Genomic DNA, 18,805 nt, shown 5'->3' on the forward strand with positions numbered 1-18,805 from the left:
GCTGCTTTCCCTGAAGGCAAAGCCTGCCTTTGTGAATCACTCTGGAAACTGGGGACTTCCCTTCCCCAGACGCAGAATGAGCGCTCAGGAGCGAGGCCTGCCTGGAGCGCGCTGCTGGAACAGCGGGGCAAAGCAGAGCCGGACACGGGGAGCGCTCCCAGCCCTGCCCTGTGCCCGGCAGGGGCTCTGAGCAGTGGTCCTTACCAGCAGCAGGCAGGTGTCCACCAGGCAGAAGGTGCCCGACCTCCCGATGCCAGCGCTGCAGTGCACCACGACCGGGCCGTGCCCGGGGCTCAGCGAGCCCGACTCCCGCACCTTGAACAGGAAATTCAGGAACGACGCCGGCGACTCCGGCACCCCGAAGTCGGGCCAGGTGGTGTAGTGAAAGTGCAGAATCTCCCGAGTTTCCTGGCTCTGCAGAAACAGCGTTTGGGAACTCTTCAGTTTGGGCACACCGGTCAGAAGGACTGGGAATAGCTGATTAAATTCCAAGGACAAAGCTTCACCAGTCTGAGGGAGCTTTTAGAGCTGCACAGCCAAGACAGTAATTACAAGTAATGGTGCCTTGTTGTGAAGGACTCCACTGGGAGCAAAGGGAATTGGGTAAGTAAATTTACTTATTTCGAGTTTAGTTATTTCAGTACAGTTCAAAAGCTAGTGTCACTCCAGGTATGGCTGAGACATGAAACTGCCTGGAGGGTCCCCCCATAAATACCCAAGAGTTTCATTTCCACAACATGTCATGCAGGATCATCAAATCCAGGACAATTCATGACTGCCAATTTCAAGCCCTTTTTAGTGAGGAGATGAATTCCAGGCCAAGGAGAACAAGGACTGGATGAGATCCGCTACTCACGGTCAGGTTTTCCAATTCCAGCTGTCGTACTGTGTAGTAGGATTTGATATCTTCAGATATCAATGTTAGTTTCAAGTTTGTATCTTCAAAAAACATTTCTTTCTCTTCCTTCCTTGGCCAGTACTGTGCACACTTTACCTAAAACCAAGCAGGACACACATAAATGTCATTACCCACTTCTGCCTGAATTGCAATTTTCTTATTGAGGTCTCCCAGAGAGATGAGCTCTGCAGAGACTGCTGCATGCCAAGGACTTTAATGAGCCAACCAAATAGGAAAGCAGCACATTTTCAAGCGTGCACGAAAAACCTGGAACTAAAATCCTCATCAGCAGCAAGAAAAGGAAAGCCTGCACCCAAGCTTGTGACAATGGAATGTGGGGATCCCGTGCCTGGGAGAATTGGCCTCCTCCTGCTGCCCCTGAGCCACTCCTTTCCCTGGGATCGGGATCACCTCCCCTCTACGAGGCTCTGCACATGGCTCAGGCCTCTTTTGTTAAAGGACAAATCATGTGGCCAAAGCAAAAGTGGAAGAACAATGCTAAACCAACAGCAGGCTCAAGACTAAGATGATTTGGACAGCATTTTAATAAACAGAAAACCCCTTCAGCATCTTCTTCATAGGTAGACTAACAGTGGTTTTGCTCAGCATCTTCTTCATAGGTAGACTAACAGTGGTTTTGCTCAAACTAATTCTAGTTTATTTTGAAAAGACATCCTCTTGTTTATCAGGGTGTAGAATGCAGTTATAATTATCTGCACTTTTTGTCTGGATTTGTAAGAGTTATAGCAATTGCCTTTGTGCCTAATTTCTCCACAAATGTGTCTGCAAACAGTATTTTGTCATGCTCCACTCTAAATCTCCCACTGCTGCTTGCTGAGGAGTGTAAGCACTGCCCTAAGGGATCACAGTAATTTGTTTTGTTCAAAACTAGAGCAGTGCAGAGAGGGAGCAGGAATGGTTGGAAAGGAAGAAACTATTGAAAAATTTGGTTACCGCATCTCTTTTGAAGATTAAATTTCACTTGTAGTACAAAACCCAGCAAAACACTGGAAAATCCAGACTGCAGTTTATTAAAAGACAGCTCATTGCCCAAGAATTTTCCTGATTATTGGGCATGTTTTCCTGGTGATGCAAAAGCACGTACCACCCAGTGATCACTGCTGGATGCCCGATACACTGCACAGTCTTCCTGCAGTATTACACTTGATTCTGCACAGCAGTGACACTGGAGGGGACAGGGAGCCTCGGGGGCCACTGTGTGATCAGAGCTCAGTGTGTGGTGGACACCTGGAGCCCCAGAGCTTCTCTCTACTGCAAAGCCACCTGACACTGCAGAGCCCCAAGAGGTGCAACCTGTGCACACTGAGAACCACTCCAGACCCCCTGCTCAGCAGCAGAGACTTCCATTTGTGTGGAGTCATGCTGTATTTATGTTTTTTTCAGCCAAATTCATGAGAAATTAGGCCCTACAATTACAAACTGAGTGATTTTCTGACTGCAGTTAGATCAGTTCACCAAGTATTCGATTCCAGGTACAATTTCTTAGACAAAACTACTTGTAGACATCCCATCCCATTCTCTGGGCTGGTTTTACTTGGGTTTTTTAGTACAGAAAAGCACAAATGTGATGAACACATAGCTAGAGCTGTGTGAGTACTTACGGATCCCTTCTCCATCACTCTGTTCAACATGACAACACCACGGCTTTTCTGTTCCCAAACCATCTCCCAGAAGTGGCCACAAGTATTTGGCAAAGGTCCCTGCAGAGACAGAAATCCCCAGAAATAAGCATTATTTTCTGTAAATGTCAGTGCATTCTTCCCCAGTAACAGTCCCTGCACAAGGCAATAGATTTAAACAAGTAACAAACAACTTCTCATTTAAAACTGTAAAAAAATGTAGTGAGACAGCTTTAAGTTCCATGCTATGAATCTGCCCACGAAAGCATGGTTAATCCTTTCCCCTGATACCTAAGAGGAAGAGAGACACAATCTCATTTGTGAGAACAGAACTGGGAGTGAAAAATGCTGCACTTTCTTAAGAAAGATATACAGAGGTCATGGGGAAATAAACTCCACTGACTAAAAGCAAAAATAACATCTGTGTCAAACTGCTCTGCAATCCCTCATCCTTATTCATGATACTTGAAAATTACTTGACTAAAACCTCCAAACGACTGAAAGGATGCAAAATCAGTAACAAATTATATGGTTTTCCAGAATCTTCACAGATTTGCTTTGGGACTGAATGAAATAATGACTTCTTTTAAAGACTATCTATTCCCAAAGTAGATTTCCTTATAATTTTCTACTTCTGCTATGTTCCTTTGCTATTTTCTACTCTGAAGTTTGGGTTTGCTCCACTCCTGTGCTCAAACAGAACAGCAGGTCCTCAGGAAGAATGAGAGGATTTAAATAAAGCCATCCAAAGCCATTAAACGTGGATCAGGACAGTAACCAGTAACCAATATCTGCACATTTGACTATTCCCCACAGAACTCACCCTGTGATCAACCCCCTGTCCTGAGGAAGGGCAAGAGCAGCTGTGTTCAAAGAGCCATTTCTACCCTGCACACTGCTCTGCCCAGTTCTTCCTGAGGAGATTTATCTCTGTTCTTTAGAAACAGGAAGGAAGAGCTGTCACTTGAAAATATTAATCCCAGTCTACCTTTATCTAAAGTGTGGGAGGAAGGGGTAAAAAAAGAGCCAAGATTAGAGATCAGGACAGTCTCCAGGGAACTGAACATTTAGCACAAACAAGAAGCCTGGCACGGTTGCTGCTCTCAGAATAAGACAACAGGGCATGTGGGTACTTTTAAATTTGCCATACAGCTAGGTGTGGAATTGACAGGTTCAGTTAAAAAGCAGTGATTTTTACACACACACAGATGTTTGTATGCACTTAAGTAGCTTTACGATGAAGAAAACAAACAGAAAATCCATGAAAAACAACTCCAGCCATCATAAGATTTTAATTATCCACTGCCAGCAATTACCTGGGTAAGGATGTAGCTCCTTTGGGCCTCTTCCATTTTTATCAAACTAGCATTGATATAGTCATTGTCACCTTGGTTTAGCTTAATTCGACTGTGATCAACTGCAGCACAATTAGAAAACACTGGTTAATGAACGTGGAACAGAGCACAGTCCAGGCTCATCCTCAGCAGCTGGGGGAGCACAGCCCACACTTCACCTCCCAAAAACACACAGCAAGAGTCAGGCCTTGGCATCTGAAATAATCTGAAAAAATGCAGTGAGATCTGCAAACCAGATCACACTGACCTATCCATACAGTTATCAAGTTGCTGGTTTTAATTAAATCCAATTACACAATTGCTTGTCTTTCCAGCTTAAACATTCAAATACAGCTTGTTCAAGGTCGTTAAAGGTTTGTCTAAACATATATTGGGCAAACAGGACAGAGACCTTTTATTCTTGTAGGTATTTAGCTACTGTTCCCAACCTAACCACCCTTTAATGTACAGAAATAAATGATCAAAATTAAAGAAATACAGCAAATGTAAATGATTTGCTCTTTTGTTAGTCACTTGCTCAACTTGGGACTACAGAAACCAAACCACCAACTAAAAAAACTCAACACACCCAGGGGTTCCCACATTTTGCAAGAAAGCAAACAGACTGAGAAGAGGATTATCTAAAGGCAAGAAGGAATTTGTTACTCACAGCCTCAAATATTAGAACTGCTTAGTAAAGCAAACTATGTGCAACATTACTGTTCTGGTTAACTGTCCCAAAGGCTTTAGGAGCTTTTCTGCAGGGAGCCAGAAGCTGTGTGCCACAGAGCAGCACTCTGGCCTGGGACAGCAGCCGAAGAACTCAAAGGTAAAGCAAGTTTCTTTCTTCAGATTTCTGCCCACAGATACAGACCCTACTGCGTGCTGCTCTTGTGTAACCCTATGGATATAAAAGCATCCTGTGACACCAGTCTTACAAATAAATAAATAAATATAATCAAAAAGAGTTGTCTTGGGTGCTTATCCACCTAACAGAATCTTGTCCTTACAAAGAACATTTAGCTGTGAGAAGTCACAAGAGGTCAACAGTCTTATAAACAATGGAAAAGAAAGTGTACTTACAGGGGCTGACATCTCTGTACCTATTTCTATTTTTGTTTCTGGGATGTTTGGCCACTTTACATGGAAAATCACTGGCTTCATGCCTGATGTCCTGAAACGAAAAAAAAAATACAACCAAAGACCCTGTTATGTATGAATCCATCTAATTTCATACCATTAGCTATTTTAAGACAAATACCCATTTGACTTCACATCTTCATGTGAGGAAATTCTGGACACAAAGCACATTGGGCCTCAGAACAAAGAATAAAGTTTAAATTTCTCAGAATACAGCACTAACATAACTTATTAAAATATTATTAGTTTGGATAATAAAGCAGCACAACATTCACCAGACATTATGAAAGGTAGGTTCAGCTCCTGAAGGAGCAGGGTCTCTGCCCCAAAGCACTTCTACATAAACTGCTTTAAGCCCTTGTTTGCAGCATCAGCGAAAATATCAACCCTGTCTCTGACTCAGCAGCACTGAAAACATTCATTGTGGTAGAAAAGAACTTTTCTACCCCCCTTGGCATCACACACACAGAGGTGATTTCTCTAAGACCACTTCCATCACTTCCTGAGCTGCCAGCACGATGTCACAGTCAGCTGCACTCAGTTCCCGTGCTCAGCTAAAACAGATGCACCCCCCAAACACAGCACCAGGGCTCTCTCAGGCCTTTTCAGATGCAGATAATAGAGACAATTCCAGAAGTTAAAATAAAAACAATTCTGCTGTCCTTGGACATTAGTCCAAATTTGCTGAAACAGAATTTCACATAATGAATACTGTGCAAGCAGAGTTCTGCATATAAAGAATCGTGTACAACACTCAAGATTTTTTTCAAGTGGGCCATCTACTGCAGCACATTACCTGTTTATCTCTTGTGCTGCATTATTCAGGTATGGACCAATTTACCCTGAATGCTACATGTCAGGAGAAGAATTCTCATTTCCATAAACCTGCCCAAAATTAGCACAGTATTCCAAAACTGAAATAAGGGCTGACATCAGCTGCCAGCTTTTTATAACTGAACACATGGCTGCCAGTATTTCTGCTTATGAAGAATGCAGTCTGGAGAATATGATCTGGACTGCAACAGTCTAATATCTCAAACATGAGGCAGCTAAAATGGGGGTTTTCAGAAACTTGTCTCTGACACCAGGTTGGTGACTTTGTACTTTACAGGGATTTATTCTTCCATACTGACTGTACAGGATCAACAAGAGAAAAAAAGGAAAAAAAGAGAAAAAAAGTTCCAAGGAATTAGGAAAAATGGTTTTCTAGGTCACTAACCACATTTCTCAAATGTGTGTTGAAAATCCCTAACACCCAATACCAACACAACTCCCCCACTCAGGATTCATATTATAAAAGCATCAAAATGCAAACCAAACCAAGATCCCTAAGGAATTTTTCTGTAAATACTGGACTATTTTAGCAGCAGCACTAATACACAGTTTCATTTCACAGCATTAACAGATTTGATAAAAAACTGTCCCCTCTTTTAGAAGTAAATGGATCAAGTGCTTCTTTACAAAATGGAATTATATGAAGGAACTCTAATACAAAAATATTACACTGAAGCATCCACATGTATGTGCACACACAAACCACTGCCAGTCCCCAGGAGCTCCACAGATTCCAACAGCAACATCAAGTATTTCAGGAACTGAAATTCCCTGCAATTTATTACGCAGGGAATGGAGAGCTGGCTATTACCTCACCAGCAAATATCAGATTTTTTCAAGATGCCACACTGCCTAAAGGTGCTTGGAGAATAATGGAGTTCTGGAGATACTGAACTCCCACAGGCACAGAGAAAATGGAAGACACAAGTCACTCGTGTGCCTTCAGCAGACTATTTAAAAACAGCAGTGTATTTCTGGAGCGTGTTTCAAGAGGCAGGAAAAACCCTGGGGTGGGATGGTAACAAAAGAGGGATGGAGGCACGGCAACAGGCAAGCTGCTGCCTGGTGGGAAAAGCCAGCCAGCACCCAGCACTCCATGCCTGGCTGAGGAAATGGGAAAACAGAAAATCCTGGGGAGCAGGCATGCCTGCACATCACACAGGGCATACTCTCCTCAGCAACATGGCAGAACAGTGGTTTGGAGTTTTGGTTGGGTTTTTATTTTTTGGATACAGAAGTTGCTAGAACATCTAAAGTGACCAAAGGAAAGTTATCGCCCAAGGTCACTTCCAGGATATGAAGTTGACTTCAGTGGAAATGCAATTGCCTTCAACAGAGAACATGGCTGGAGAGGAACAAGCCAGTGCCCACAGGAGCTGTGTGGCCACTGCTGGTCCTGGTCCCTGCTGCAGTCACATCGTTGCTGACACCACTCAGCTGCTGCTAGGTAGGTCCAGAACGTGCTCAGAACAGCACCACGAGGTCCCCACGCTGGAGAAGTCACTCATTCACAGCACAGAATTACTGCTCTGAGGAACTTGAAGCCAGCAGTGTCACGAGAACTGAAGGTAGGGGATGAAGGCAGGGATTCATGAAGTTACAAAACACCTCCTGAATCACACCCAGTCACACTGCAGAGATCCTGCCTGTCAAAAAGGAAGCTCGACATTTCATTTCAAAGGTCGTGCAATACAAAACTTTAAAGAGGAAGGGCTAGACGTGAAGTCAGTTTTCCAAAGTCAAATGCTCTGGGTTTGGAGCATGAGTCACTTCATGCCACTCATCTCCTGATTTTAAGCCCTGTCCCCCAAATATTTCAGGGGTGGAAAGAGGAAGTCTGCTGAAGCCCTGTTCTTCAAACGGGAAGTTCCTGTAGCTCTGAGCACAGCAGACACTGGGCTTCACTTTCCCCATCCTCTTCAGATGCCAGCAGGAGATTCAGAAAGAGAAGATGCACCCCAAAATCTTCAAGTAAATGTTATGTAAGACCATAGGAAGAGGTGGCCATAACATCAGCCATTCAAGCACACTGTGTAATTTCTTGATCAGTATTTTGAACAGAAACTAAAGGTGCAGTCTCAATGTCTTCAGCTTCACCAGACTCCCAGGAAGCCTTGCAGCAGGGCCCAATTTGATCACACTGTTTAATTGCACCATAAACCCTGGAGCAGATTAGACTCAGAGATAACAATTTACTGTCATTTTAGCAGTTCTGCTCCTATGGGAAGCAGCAAATGCCAAGATCTTATCAGGTGCTACAGAATTGCTCCTAATCCATCTACTGAGGCACTCACGCTGAGGACAGCACTTCACAAAAATTATATATAAAGACTTATATAAAAAAGTAATCTTAGCTTAAAAAACAGATTTTCTCTTAAAGCTGCCACTGGCAAAAAATGATGCCACATGATACTGCTGGAAAAGGTGGAAGAGTAAAAAGGTTAAATAAAGTCAGGTGGAAGGTGCTCTTTCCCCAAGATGCCACTCAGGCTGGTTTCAGAATGGAAATACCCCTACAATCCAATGAGGTTGTAAAGACTTGTAGAGAAGAGAGAGAAGATCACAAGAAAACCAGCAAGTACCAAGAGATCCACAGCAAACACCCACTTTACATAAACGGGAAAAGGTGTTCAGATTCAGCATGGGAGAGAGCAACTGAGGCCCTGAACTCACTTCCCAACAAAGAACTTCACGAAGATATAAAGTACACAGCTGTTCATGTAACCCACTTTGACAGGGAAGATTTGATTTCTTAGCCTACATTAAGCTTTACATCAGGGTATTTCGGGAAGAACAAGAAATGAGGATGTAACTTGTACGTATGAGGAAGGTCATCTAAAAATCAGATAAATGAACAGACACTTGCATCACATCACACAACATAAATCTTAACAAGCAGCTGCAGAATTTTAGCCAGCTAAGTGAAAAAAATGTGGATTTTAATACCTTTTAAAAACATTTTTTCTGGTCTCCTAGTTTTGCTTTCAACTAAGATACGGTAGTATTGATTTGCTTACTAATCTCCTTCAAAAAAACCCCAAAAGAAACCAGTTGCCTGTTATATGAAGCTTCCTCCTGAGGTCGAGCAGCACAGAGAGGGAAGGACAGGCTTGTTTAAAGTTCAACACCACAATTACACGAGGTTCAAATAAATAAATAAGAAATCACAGACTTGCAACAGGGTTTCCTAGAAAGCCCCCTGCAAATTCAGCAGCGCCTGGGCAGCGGGAGCGCCGGTGGCCTCAGAGGTTTGTGACACCAGGCAGCTGCAGGGAGCACGGAAATAACCCCCAGGGAATGCAAACTGCCCACGACTGCCTCATTAAATCATATCAACGCGTGGCAAAGTGGGCTCGTTTTTCCCAGGGCCGTATTTGTCACAGCTAGCAGGTATTGCAGACTGCCTCTCACCACTGAGCAGCTCCAACACGCCTCCCTGGAGAGGCTCCTGCCAGCAACCCTGCAGTCCTTTATTGCACCACTTGAGCAGGGAGGGAACTGCACGCTGTGAATGCTCACCTCAACACCTGCACGGCTCTCAGGGCTCGGCTGGCCTTCCAGAAGGGAGAAAGCCACAGCCTTGTGCCACTTCCAAACTTCACCAGTGCATTTATTTAGCCTGTTCCCAGGAGGAGGGCACTGCTGTCAATAACCACAGCAACACTGCACAGTTCAGCTGCTCAGATTCTCAGATTGCCTCAGTGTCATCTGCAATGGGCAGAAACTGATTTTTCAGTTCTCGTTCTTATGAATGTTGCGACACGGGGAAATCAAAGAGCTAAACTCTAGTATCAGGTTAAAGAATTACATGAGACTTCTCAAATTTCAGTAAGTTCAAAATATAGCTTGTCCTTGAAATTTATGACCCATAACAGAAGTTCAGAGCTGCTGGCAGGAACATTCTACTTCTGCTGTTTTGTAGCCATGTACTCACTGCCAAAACAGGAAACAACTGAATGGAGCATCGGCGTAAGAAAACAAGTCAAGTTCCCTTCTTCTTCTCCACATCCATCTCTGCTTTTCCTCCCAGAAACTCAATCTTCTCCAGAAGTGTATCTTGGACATTATTGGAAGGATAGAGATGTTTGAGAATGCAAAATGGCTTTTTTTTGACAGCTGTTGTGCAAAAGCAAAGCCTCGCTATCTGTACCATCAAACAAAGTCAGTGCCAGGAAATAAACCACACTCTCATTAAAGTGTCAAGAGGTTCTAACTCAGTTGCTCTTCTTCTGTAAGAAAAATAACCACCATGATGACATCCACATCTTGATTTGCCCAAACATTAGGGGTCTCTACATAAAGAGTTCTGGTTTAACCTCATCTCAAACAGACTGGTCTATCCCACAGACCAGATAGCCACAAAACTCCTAAAGGAATTTAGTCTGCCTAGAAAATCCAGACCTTAATTTGTTTGCAGTATGGGTTTTGTGTGAGTTTAAAAATGTATCATTGCTGGCCCGTAGGGTATTCCAGGCTTCACTGACTGACAACTGTGGTTATAAACAGTCCTGCTTTCCTAGATACCTAATATTTTCATCCTGACATCTCACAAGCCATCTAAGAGCATTCTAGCTTTTCCAGAGCTACACCACCAACACAACCCAAGGCTTTGGAGGCTTCAGAGGAGAGAAAACAACATGAACCCTGCAAACACAAGAACGTGAGTGATGAGAAACACTTCTCACACCCTTCCATGTGCTGCGTAACCAAGGTATTTTCTGGAATTTGGACAAGCTGCAAATGGCATATTTCAAATTAGAAACAAAAGGACATTAAATGGCCCCCACTGCAGGTAGTCAGAGTTTCTCAAGGGGATCTCTGGCTTCATGAAATAGCAACCATGGAATAATTTACCATGGAATTTTTACCTATACTCACTCAGAGCCCTTTACTCTCTTTCCCAGATACTGTGCTGATAACCTCAGTTAATGTTAAGAAAGCAAGACAGCACTATCTCCCCCAAACCTTGCATAATCCATTATCACCATTCCCCCAAATCTTGCACAATCCATTACCACCATGTAATCTTAAGATAAATGAACTAATTTGATTAATAAGTAAATAAGATAATCAAATGTAAGCCTTGCTTCCTCACCAGGTAGCACATTCAAGGTCTTACAGTTAAAAGCCAAACAGATCTTTACAGATTCTTTTTCCTTTTCTCCCATTTTTGATCCTAGTGCATGCATCCAAGACTCCTGGCTCTGAACACATCCTGCTCTTCTATTCCAAGCTGGCACAGTGCCCACTGAAAGAATACGAATTTTCAGAATATCTGGCATTAGCTGCAACTGAGGAGGAATCTGAAAGGCCACTGCAGAACTGGGTATTGTACCAGCAGAGAAGGACATTATCACCCTCTGCCTGAAGAGATTCCAGGACACTGCTCAGCACTGGATCTACTGTCACAGTTGAAGGCCCCTACATCAGCTGGGAAGATCATTAACACACTCAGCTAATGACCTGTGCCAGCCCCACTGCAGTGAGCAGGAGCACAAAGACAGAACTAGCTCTGTGGGCTCCACGAGCAACATCACAAGTGAGCTTGAAAGCAACCAGCCCTGGGTATCTGAGCTCCACTCTTCCTACTAAGCCTCAATGAAGTTTTTAAAAAGAGCCTTCACTTGAGATTAACTTCACATGCACTGAGCTACAACCGAAACTCATCTGTGGTGTTTGTGTCCTTTCACCTTTTCCTGGAAAGTGTGTTGACTAAAAGCCAAACAAACAGCACAGCACTTTAGCTGCTTAACAGACAAACACTGCAATCGTTTCACTCAGGACAAATATTTTAAAGGAACAAAATAAGATTGCAAATGTTCGATTTATTTTTCAAAAAAGAAATGCCAACATTCGTGTAGTTATCTTATCAGCAGTTTTAACTCACATAGATGCAGAACTACCACAGCATTATTTTTAATCCTTTTGGAGATTACACGAGTTTAACACATCTAGGTTACCAACTGGTATCTTAAAAATACTGGTCACAATAATAGATAATGAGACAAGTCCAGCATTCCCCATCTACAGCGACATCTGCTCATGCGTGACACGCAGAATTTGCTAAAATACCAGCACTGTCAAAGAAAAAAGGGCAGTTTGCCATTCCCAAGTGATCCTAACCTTGCTGAGATAATTTTCAGCATAAGCCCAGAGCTCCCCAGCAAAGGGGGATTCCCCAGACTCTGCAGCTGCCACGACACACGATCCTCCTCCCTGCAGGCTGCCAGCACAGCCCTGGCCGCTGCTGGACACCAGCTGGAGGGAAAGGACAAGTGTCATAAAGCTCTCCCAACACACCAACCACACCTTCCAGGGAACACAGCCTCACCGACTCATTAGCTTTCCCTTTCGTCCCTAATTGAAGCTAATTAGGCAGCAGCCATGAAGCACCAGGGAGTTCGGTCAGGAGTACGGCTGGGACTCCCTCAGGGACAGGTACAGGACCTACAAACACACAAGACTGAGCAGCACCTGTGGTGTGGATAAAACTTCCAGCTACTACAAAGTCATCAGTTCTCCTAAATCTATCGTTTTTGCTTATCCAGCAGAGGTAAATTATTTGTCAAGCTTTGGGACATTCTATAGTTCTAATCCTCAAGGCAATCCTAACAAGTCAGAAAAAAGAGAAGGTTTTTTAAATGGTCTCCTAGTGGTGATATTGGGGTTTTTTTTCAGTTTGATTTTATACCCATACATTTAGCACCAGGACAATTCCCTGGAAGGCACATGATTCCCTGAATAAGATCACAAGGATTTCTAACTCTGGATTTAGCAAACAGGACAATGCTTCTCAGACTTCTCAGCCCATTCTGCAGCACTGCTTCAGTCGCAGAGAGGTGAGGGGGCTCCAACAGAAGAAAACACACACCCCTCCTGAAAGCTGCCACTGACTACATTGAAGGGGTTACCAGTAAGGAAGAGCAGAGAAGTTTACATTACTACTTGAAAACAGGAAATAATCTGGCCTCAGAAACTGTGGTGCTCAAAGTATTACAAACTAGGTGGAATCAGAGTTGTCTACACAGAGACAAAGTCAGAGCAAAACCTTCACAGGTATCAGAGAAGCTTTACAGAACCACACGTGCATCAAAACAAAAAACCTGAGCTGTCAAAGAGCTCCACACTTCCCATATTTACTTATGGAGCTCATTACAAACTCCACAGCTTGACTTGGCACCTTACAACACAGGCCACGCTGCAAAGGGAAAACATGGGCTGGTTGTGAGAACGTGCACTCACATAATCCTTTGCTCATCAGAGACTTAGAGCTACAAAAACACACTTCTAGGGTTTACAAAGCAAAATACCACACGTTTTTTCAGATTGCTGCTATTGTCCTTTGAATACCCTGATGTCAAGTTTGTTGTTTATTTTGGAATGTAATGGCAACATCTCTGTCTTCTAGGACTGCTGAAACATTAAAGGGCTTCAAGGAGAACGAGACCTTATTCTGGAGCAGGGATTCTGATCTCTGCTCTCTTCCAAGCAGCCAGGGGTGTCCTCCCTGAAGAGGGGTGTCCCAGGACACCCCCAGGCACCCCCTGGCTGCTCCAAGGGATGCTGCCTGTGCTCCCCACGTGGATTCGCTCCCAGCTGGGATGCTCCAACTCCTTAGTGCCTAACTTGGTGCTTCTCAGTAGCACTTCAGGAACCAGCCCTTTGCTGTAACCAGCAGCTCTGCAGCTCTCCTTTCAGCAGGGAGGCCATTTTTCTGGGCAATTCTTTTGTAGGCTCTTGTAGGAATGCTTTTCCTTCCCTGGTTCCTGGAGGCAAGGGGAGAAAGCTTGAGGTGAGCTCCCCTACCCCATGGTGAGCACTGTGGAAAGAACTGGCCCTGGAAGGGAGCAGGGACCAGAGCCAGGCCTGGGAATCCTGCATTCCTCTTGCAGTCTTGGTGAGAAACTCCTTGGAAACACAAAGCATCTCTAGGTTAACTCCAGTGGTGGATTTTCTCATTTTCTGTTATGACAAAAAGCCAGAAACCAAAGGATTCTTACCTAGGAATCAGAACTTCTGGAGTTTGCCTCATTCTTATCTTCTTGATTTGAGTTGATTCGAAAGTCTCTTATCATCACGGAAACAGGATTTTGTGAAAACAGAGTAAATTTTGCAAGCCCCACTTTCTACCCCAACACTGCCTAAAACTAAACTCAGATTTTATCTATTATAATTTATAGGATAGAATAAGCAAGCTACTGGTGTTCACAGAAGAAAATACAAATTACAATGGTTTTTCTTTAATATTTATCTGGAATTGAACGAGTTACATATGCATTTAGAAAGTACAGCCAGTTAAAGCAGTTTTAGACACCAGCTCGCCATATGCTATGTTAAAATTAGACTGATTTTTTTTTAAAGGAACAAATTTATGCATGAAGTAGGTCTATTCAGCACTCAGATTCTGAGGAATGCTTTTTCTCATCCAGTAATCTTTGCAGAAAGGTCCAAACAAAGCTTAGTAGAAAAAAAAGAAACTAGTTCAGAATGTGATTTTGAAGCTATCTGCACAATATCTCACAGAACTAAAAACACTTTGTTCAATTAAAAAAGTAATGGACTGGTTGCACTAAAAATGCTTATTGTCAGGGTTATAAATACACAATATAATTTCTAGAAGTAATAGCAAGGCTATCATTGAAAATAGAGACCTTGTAAGATGGCTAAAAATAGTAATTTGAATTCCTAGCTTAGTCAGCTTGGCCAGAAAGAGCTGTGTTCACTGTAACCTCTAATTAGTTTGCATATTATAAGAGCCCCAAAGATTTTTTTCCCTCCCCAAAACCTACTAAATTAGCCTTCACAGCACAATGCTCTTATCACGTCAGATGCAACAGAACATCCAGACTTTAGAGACTTCCCACTACTCTTTCTGAAAGGTTTCATTTGTCAAGGCAGATATTCTCATTTGACTGGGTAGAGGCCAGCTCCCCTCCACCTGGAGCATTCAGAAGAGCCTGCCCTGAAAGGTAAAGGCAAGGTCCAGTTCCCAGCTGCTTCAGATGAGAAAGGAAGGTCCTGGTTCTAACACAAGTAAACTGTTCACTACTTTGGAAAAAAAAAGCAAATTTCTCTTCCCTCATGGCTAAGGGGTGTTCCTCTGCATAAATCATTTCATTGACACTGGGTACTCCAACGTGAATCTAAAAGCTAGACTGACCTTTCTAATTTATATGCACACATTAATGAAACAGTCACACCATTACTACCACGTTCACACCATGTTCAGACCACGTCAGTGCTATTTTTCTATTTAGAATACTATGGGACAAGCAACAGCCATATGTCCAACTTTCTACTAATTCCATAAAAATTCTCCAAGATATAAGGTTGTATGTAGAGGAAGTACTAAAACCCACCAGAAAAGGAGTGGAGGAATTGTTATATAGGAAATGGTGAACTCTGTTTTACCTATTAAAAAAATATCATTATCTACATCTTATTCAGTGGCAAGCTTCATTTCCTGGAAGAAGTTTGTACCGTGCATTGCTTTACTGGCTTTCTGGAGATGCAAGACTTTAAGTCAGATGTACGAGGGGGAAAACTGAATTTATTTAGTATCAAGGAACCCCATGCATTCAAAATTATGAACCATATGTTACACAGGTACCAGCTCCATAATGTAAGTGGGTCTGCATTCTACAATTAAGACCAAACTCCAGCAAGTTCTATGGCAAAAGGTTTCACCCTCTTGGCCATTAGTAATAGGCAGTGGAACTACAGATTCATTCTGCCAAAGCATGCTCATTACACTGTTACTAAAAGCTTTTTATCATTTCTAACCTAACAAGATTCCAAGAGTTTAAAGAGAATGTACAATTACCAGGATTGCACAATGCAGGTTCATGCCTCTGCATGCACGGAAAGGTCAAACTTGAGCTTTGCTCCTGCTGCAGAACCAGCAAGCAGCCCTGCTTTCAGTACCTTCTCCAAATTCCTCTTTGGGAACTGCTTAACTACAACTTCCAGCAAGAAGTTTTAAGTACCTTCTTTTCTTAAGAAAGACTTTCAGGACAGCAATTGAAAGAACTTGCTGGATTACAAATTTGCAAGAACAGCTTGCTTCAGTTGGGATCTGTTTAACGTGGTGGTTGCAGTTATAATTACAGATGCCCACTCCACTGTACTTAGAATATTCAAATTTGGAAAGGAAAATCGTAGTGATGATTAAAACCATACTGAATTCACTGAATGGTGCAACCTACAGGTTGCCAAGCTACTGCAGTGCACACAAAAACCTGCTGAGAACAAACAGTACTGCTGAAAACAGATGTTAGATAAAGCAGAATTCGGATACTCCTGGTTTTCCACATGACTATCTAATTTGTGTTTAGGAAAGCAACCTAAGTAAGCCAGGTTAATATTAAACCTTCCAGCATTCTGAGCTGCTCAGCTCCCAGTCCCAGCAGTTTGGGGAGAGGCAAACACTGCTGCCATCTCCCCAGCCCACACCTGTGTCCCCAGCTGGCACACCTGTGTGCCCAGCCCACACCTGTGTCCCCAGTCGGCACACCTGTGTGCCCAGCCCACACCTGTGTCCCCAGCTGGCACATCTGTCTGCCCAGCTGGCACACCTGTGTCTCCAGCCCATACCTGTCTCCCCAGCCCACACCTGTGGCACTGGGTGTCCTGCAGGGGCTGCACAGGCACGGGGGCAGTGGGACAGGATGCCTGGACACCTCTGCTCTGCACCAAGGTTTAAAAGAAGTTGCACATAAAAGCACAGTGTCTATGCAACTACTTCCAGGCTAGGAAACTGCTCTAAGGGTCAGAGAGAAAAAGCCAATACACTTTCTGGAAAGGAAAACCTAACCCTTAAATACTTACAGCAGAGATGTAAATGTGTAAGAAAATCCACCTATGGCAAACAAGCCTGGGAAATGGCATAAAGACAACCCCTCCCATAACCCCAACCCAGCCAGACCTTGCAAGCTAAAATGTATTCAGTATTTTTAGTTCTCCAAGCTGCAAAGCAATGCTTCAAGACACTGACAGAACCAATCCTGTGTTATTAGAGGATGTCTGAACTGTCACTACAGGGACAGAGAGCTTTCATGCCCAGCTGTACAGCACATCTTCTCATCTGAAAGCAACTGAGAGTTTATAAAAACAAATGTCACATCACATAATCAAGATAAATGCTCACAGACATCATAATGCAGGACAGATTCACAATGTGCACCCCAGCACATGGAAAAGACTGTAAAACCTGACAAGCCAGGCCTTCAAAGGACTGGTGACTGCTCCCCATGATAATGAAACAGACTGCAGTGCGAGTTGTGTGCATCAGATGAGAGAAACAGTTCTGCCACTTCATACGTCTACTGATCCTGCTAGTTAAAAATAATTCACTCTGAGAACTCAACCAGCTGATTTAGCACAGCCAAGCAACCCTCACAACTTCTACCTCTTGTAGTGGCAGAATCCTCTCTGGAAACACATGACTCCTTTTACTTCCAGCACTCCCTGCCAGCCCAGACAGTGCTGCACCCCACCCCAGGCTCCAGCAGACTCTTGCTCATCGTGTTCCACTTCCTGCCAGCCAAAGCCAGTTATCAGCTGTGACTAAACATGCTTTGTCACTCGATGTCTACCTCAAATCCTCATCTGCAGCTGTAGAACAGATCTGGAACACTTACAGAAAAAAGTAACACAAAAAAATGCAGTAAATATCTTTAAATAAACTCTTCACATCAATCACAACCCCTTCCACTCCCCACCCCCAAAAGTCAGCTACACCAAAGGCTTCTGAGCACTGATACACAAATAAAGGTTATCAACTATCAGAATCACACACAAATGCCTTCTTTAACATCAACACTGCTGAGGGCAAAACATTTCTAGATTATATTATTCTTCTGTAAGTATTTCAAAACAATTTTGCCTGTAGAGAGAGTTTAATATGCAGAACACATTGTTAGCAAAGACTTTGGAACAAGAAAACCCAAAAGATGTAGATGTTATTACATGAAAGCAATAAACGTTTGAATGCTTGCTCCTGAGTAGCAATATTAACTTACTCAGCTATTCTGAGAAGATAATAAGCACATAACAGTTTTACCACTCCAAATTTCATGTGGCAGAGAGCTCAGCAAGCAGAGCAGCACACAAGGAATTTCCTGCTGTCAGCCAGTCAGTGACCGAGGAGCATCCTGTACACTGGATTGTGTGGGTGACCAAGCAAAGCCTCATCTGATGGGCTTGGATTGCAGGAGGCTCCTGATGGTCAGCTTGACACAAATCACAAACACAAAATCAATGACAGATTAGACGTAAGGCAGTAGTTTCCACGAAACCTTTCTGCTCCATCTGCTTCCTGACAGGCTCTAAAAAGACTGGTGAGATTAGACCTCTCCACTAATGCTCTCACGTGGGCTAATAAATCCAGGAACTCAGCAGCTCTAAAGATTTCACATATTTTCAACCTCCTGTTCCAGCCTTTTGCCTCTACTGAGCACCAGATGAGTCTGACGGCCACAGGGCAAAGAAGCTGCAGGAGCTGAGGAGACCAGCCCCATTCCTGAGCCCTCTGCACAGAAGGGTGAGCACCTGGGCTTGGCACCTGCAGGTGCTCAGAGCTTCCCTCCCCAGGCCAGCAGTGCCCAGCCCAGCGGTGCCGTGCCCCGCTGCTCCCGACAGCAGCCCGGTGCCACCCGCTCTGTGGGCTCATCTCTCGGGAGGCGTGCCAGCTGCCAGGCACTGCTGGGGAACAGAGGCAAAGGGGGTGATTTCCAAAGGGAAGGCATCAATGAATGAGCCAGGCAGGTAACGCTGCTCAGCGCCCAGCAGCACCGCCCCGGTGCTCACACCAACCCCAACCTTGCCACCCCAGCCCCACGAGGCTCCGCAGCCCAGGAACGCGCGGGGAGCGGAGCAAAGGGTTCCTTGGTTCCTTGGCTCCTGCACACATTCCCCACGGAGTATGAAACAGCACGAGGGCACATCTGCCCTGCTCACGG

General features: G+C 44.0%; 1 protein-coding gene across 2 annotated transcripts in view; it reads right to left on the reverse strand.

Annotated features, from left to right (window-relative positions):
* The window catches only part of PTPN1 (protein tyrosine phosphatase non-receptor type 1), a 30,208-nt gene that overhangs the window by 4,577 nt on the left and 6,826 nt on the right, over window positions 1-18,805 (reverse strand). For both annotated transcript variants that reach the window (XM_031506579.3, XM_031506580.3), the window contains exons 2-6: window positions 4,956-5,046; window positions 3,855-3,955; window positions 2,521-2,619; window positions 857-994; window positions 205-414 (exon numbers count right to left, since the gene is read on the reverse strand). In XM_031506579.3, the coding sequence (XP_031362439.1) occupies window positions 205-414; window positions 857-994; window positions 2,521-2,619; window positions 3,855-3,955; window positions 4,956-5,046 (639 nt within the window). The remainder of the gene's footprint in view (window positions 1-204; window positions 415-856; window positions 995-2,520; window positions 2,620-3,854; window positions 3,956-4,955; window positions 5,047-18,805) is intronic.

Source organism: Lonchura striata, chromosome 20 (assembly GCF_050655825.1).
Source record: "Lonchura striata isolate lonStrDom1 chromosome 20, ASM5065582v1, whole genome shotgun sequence".
Lineage (NCBI taxonomy): Eukaryota > Metazoa > Chordata > Aves > Passeriformes > Estrildidae > Lonchura > Lonchura striata.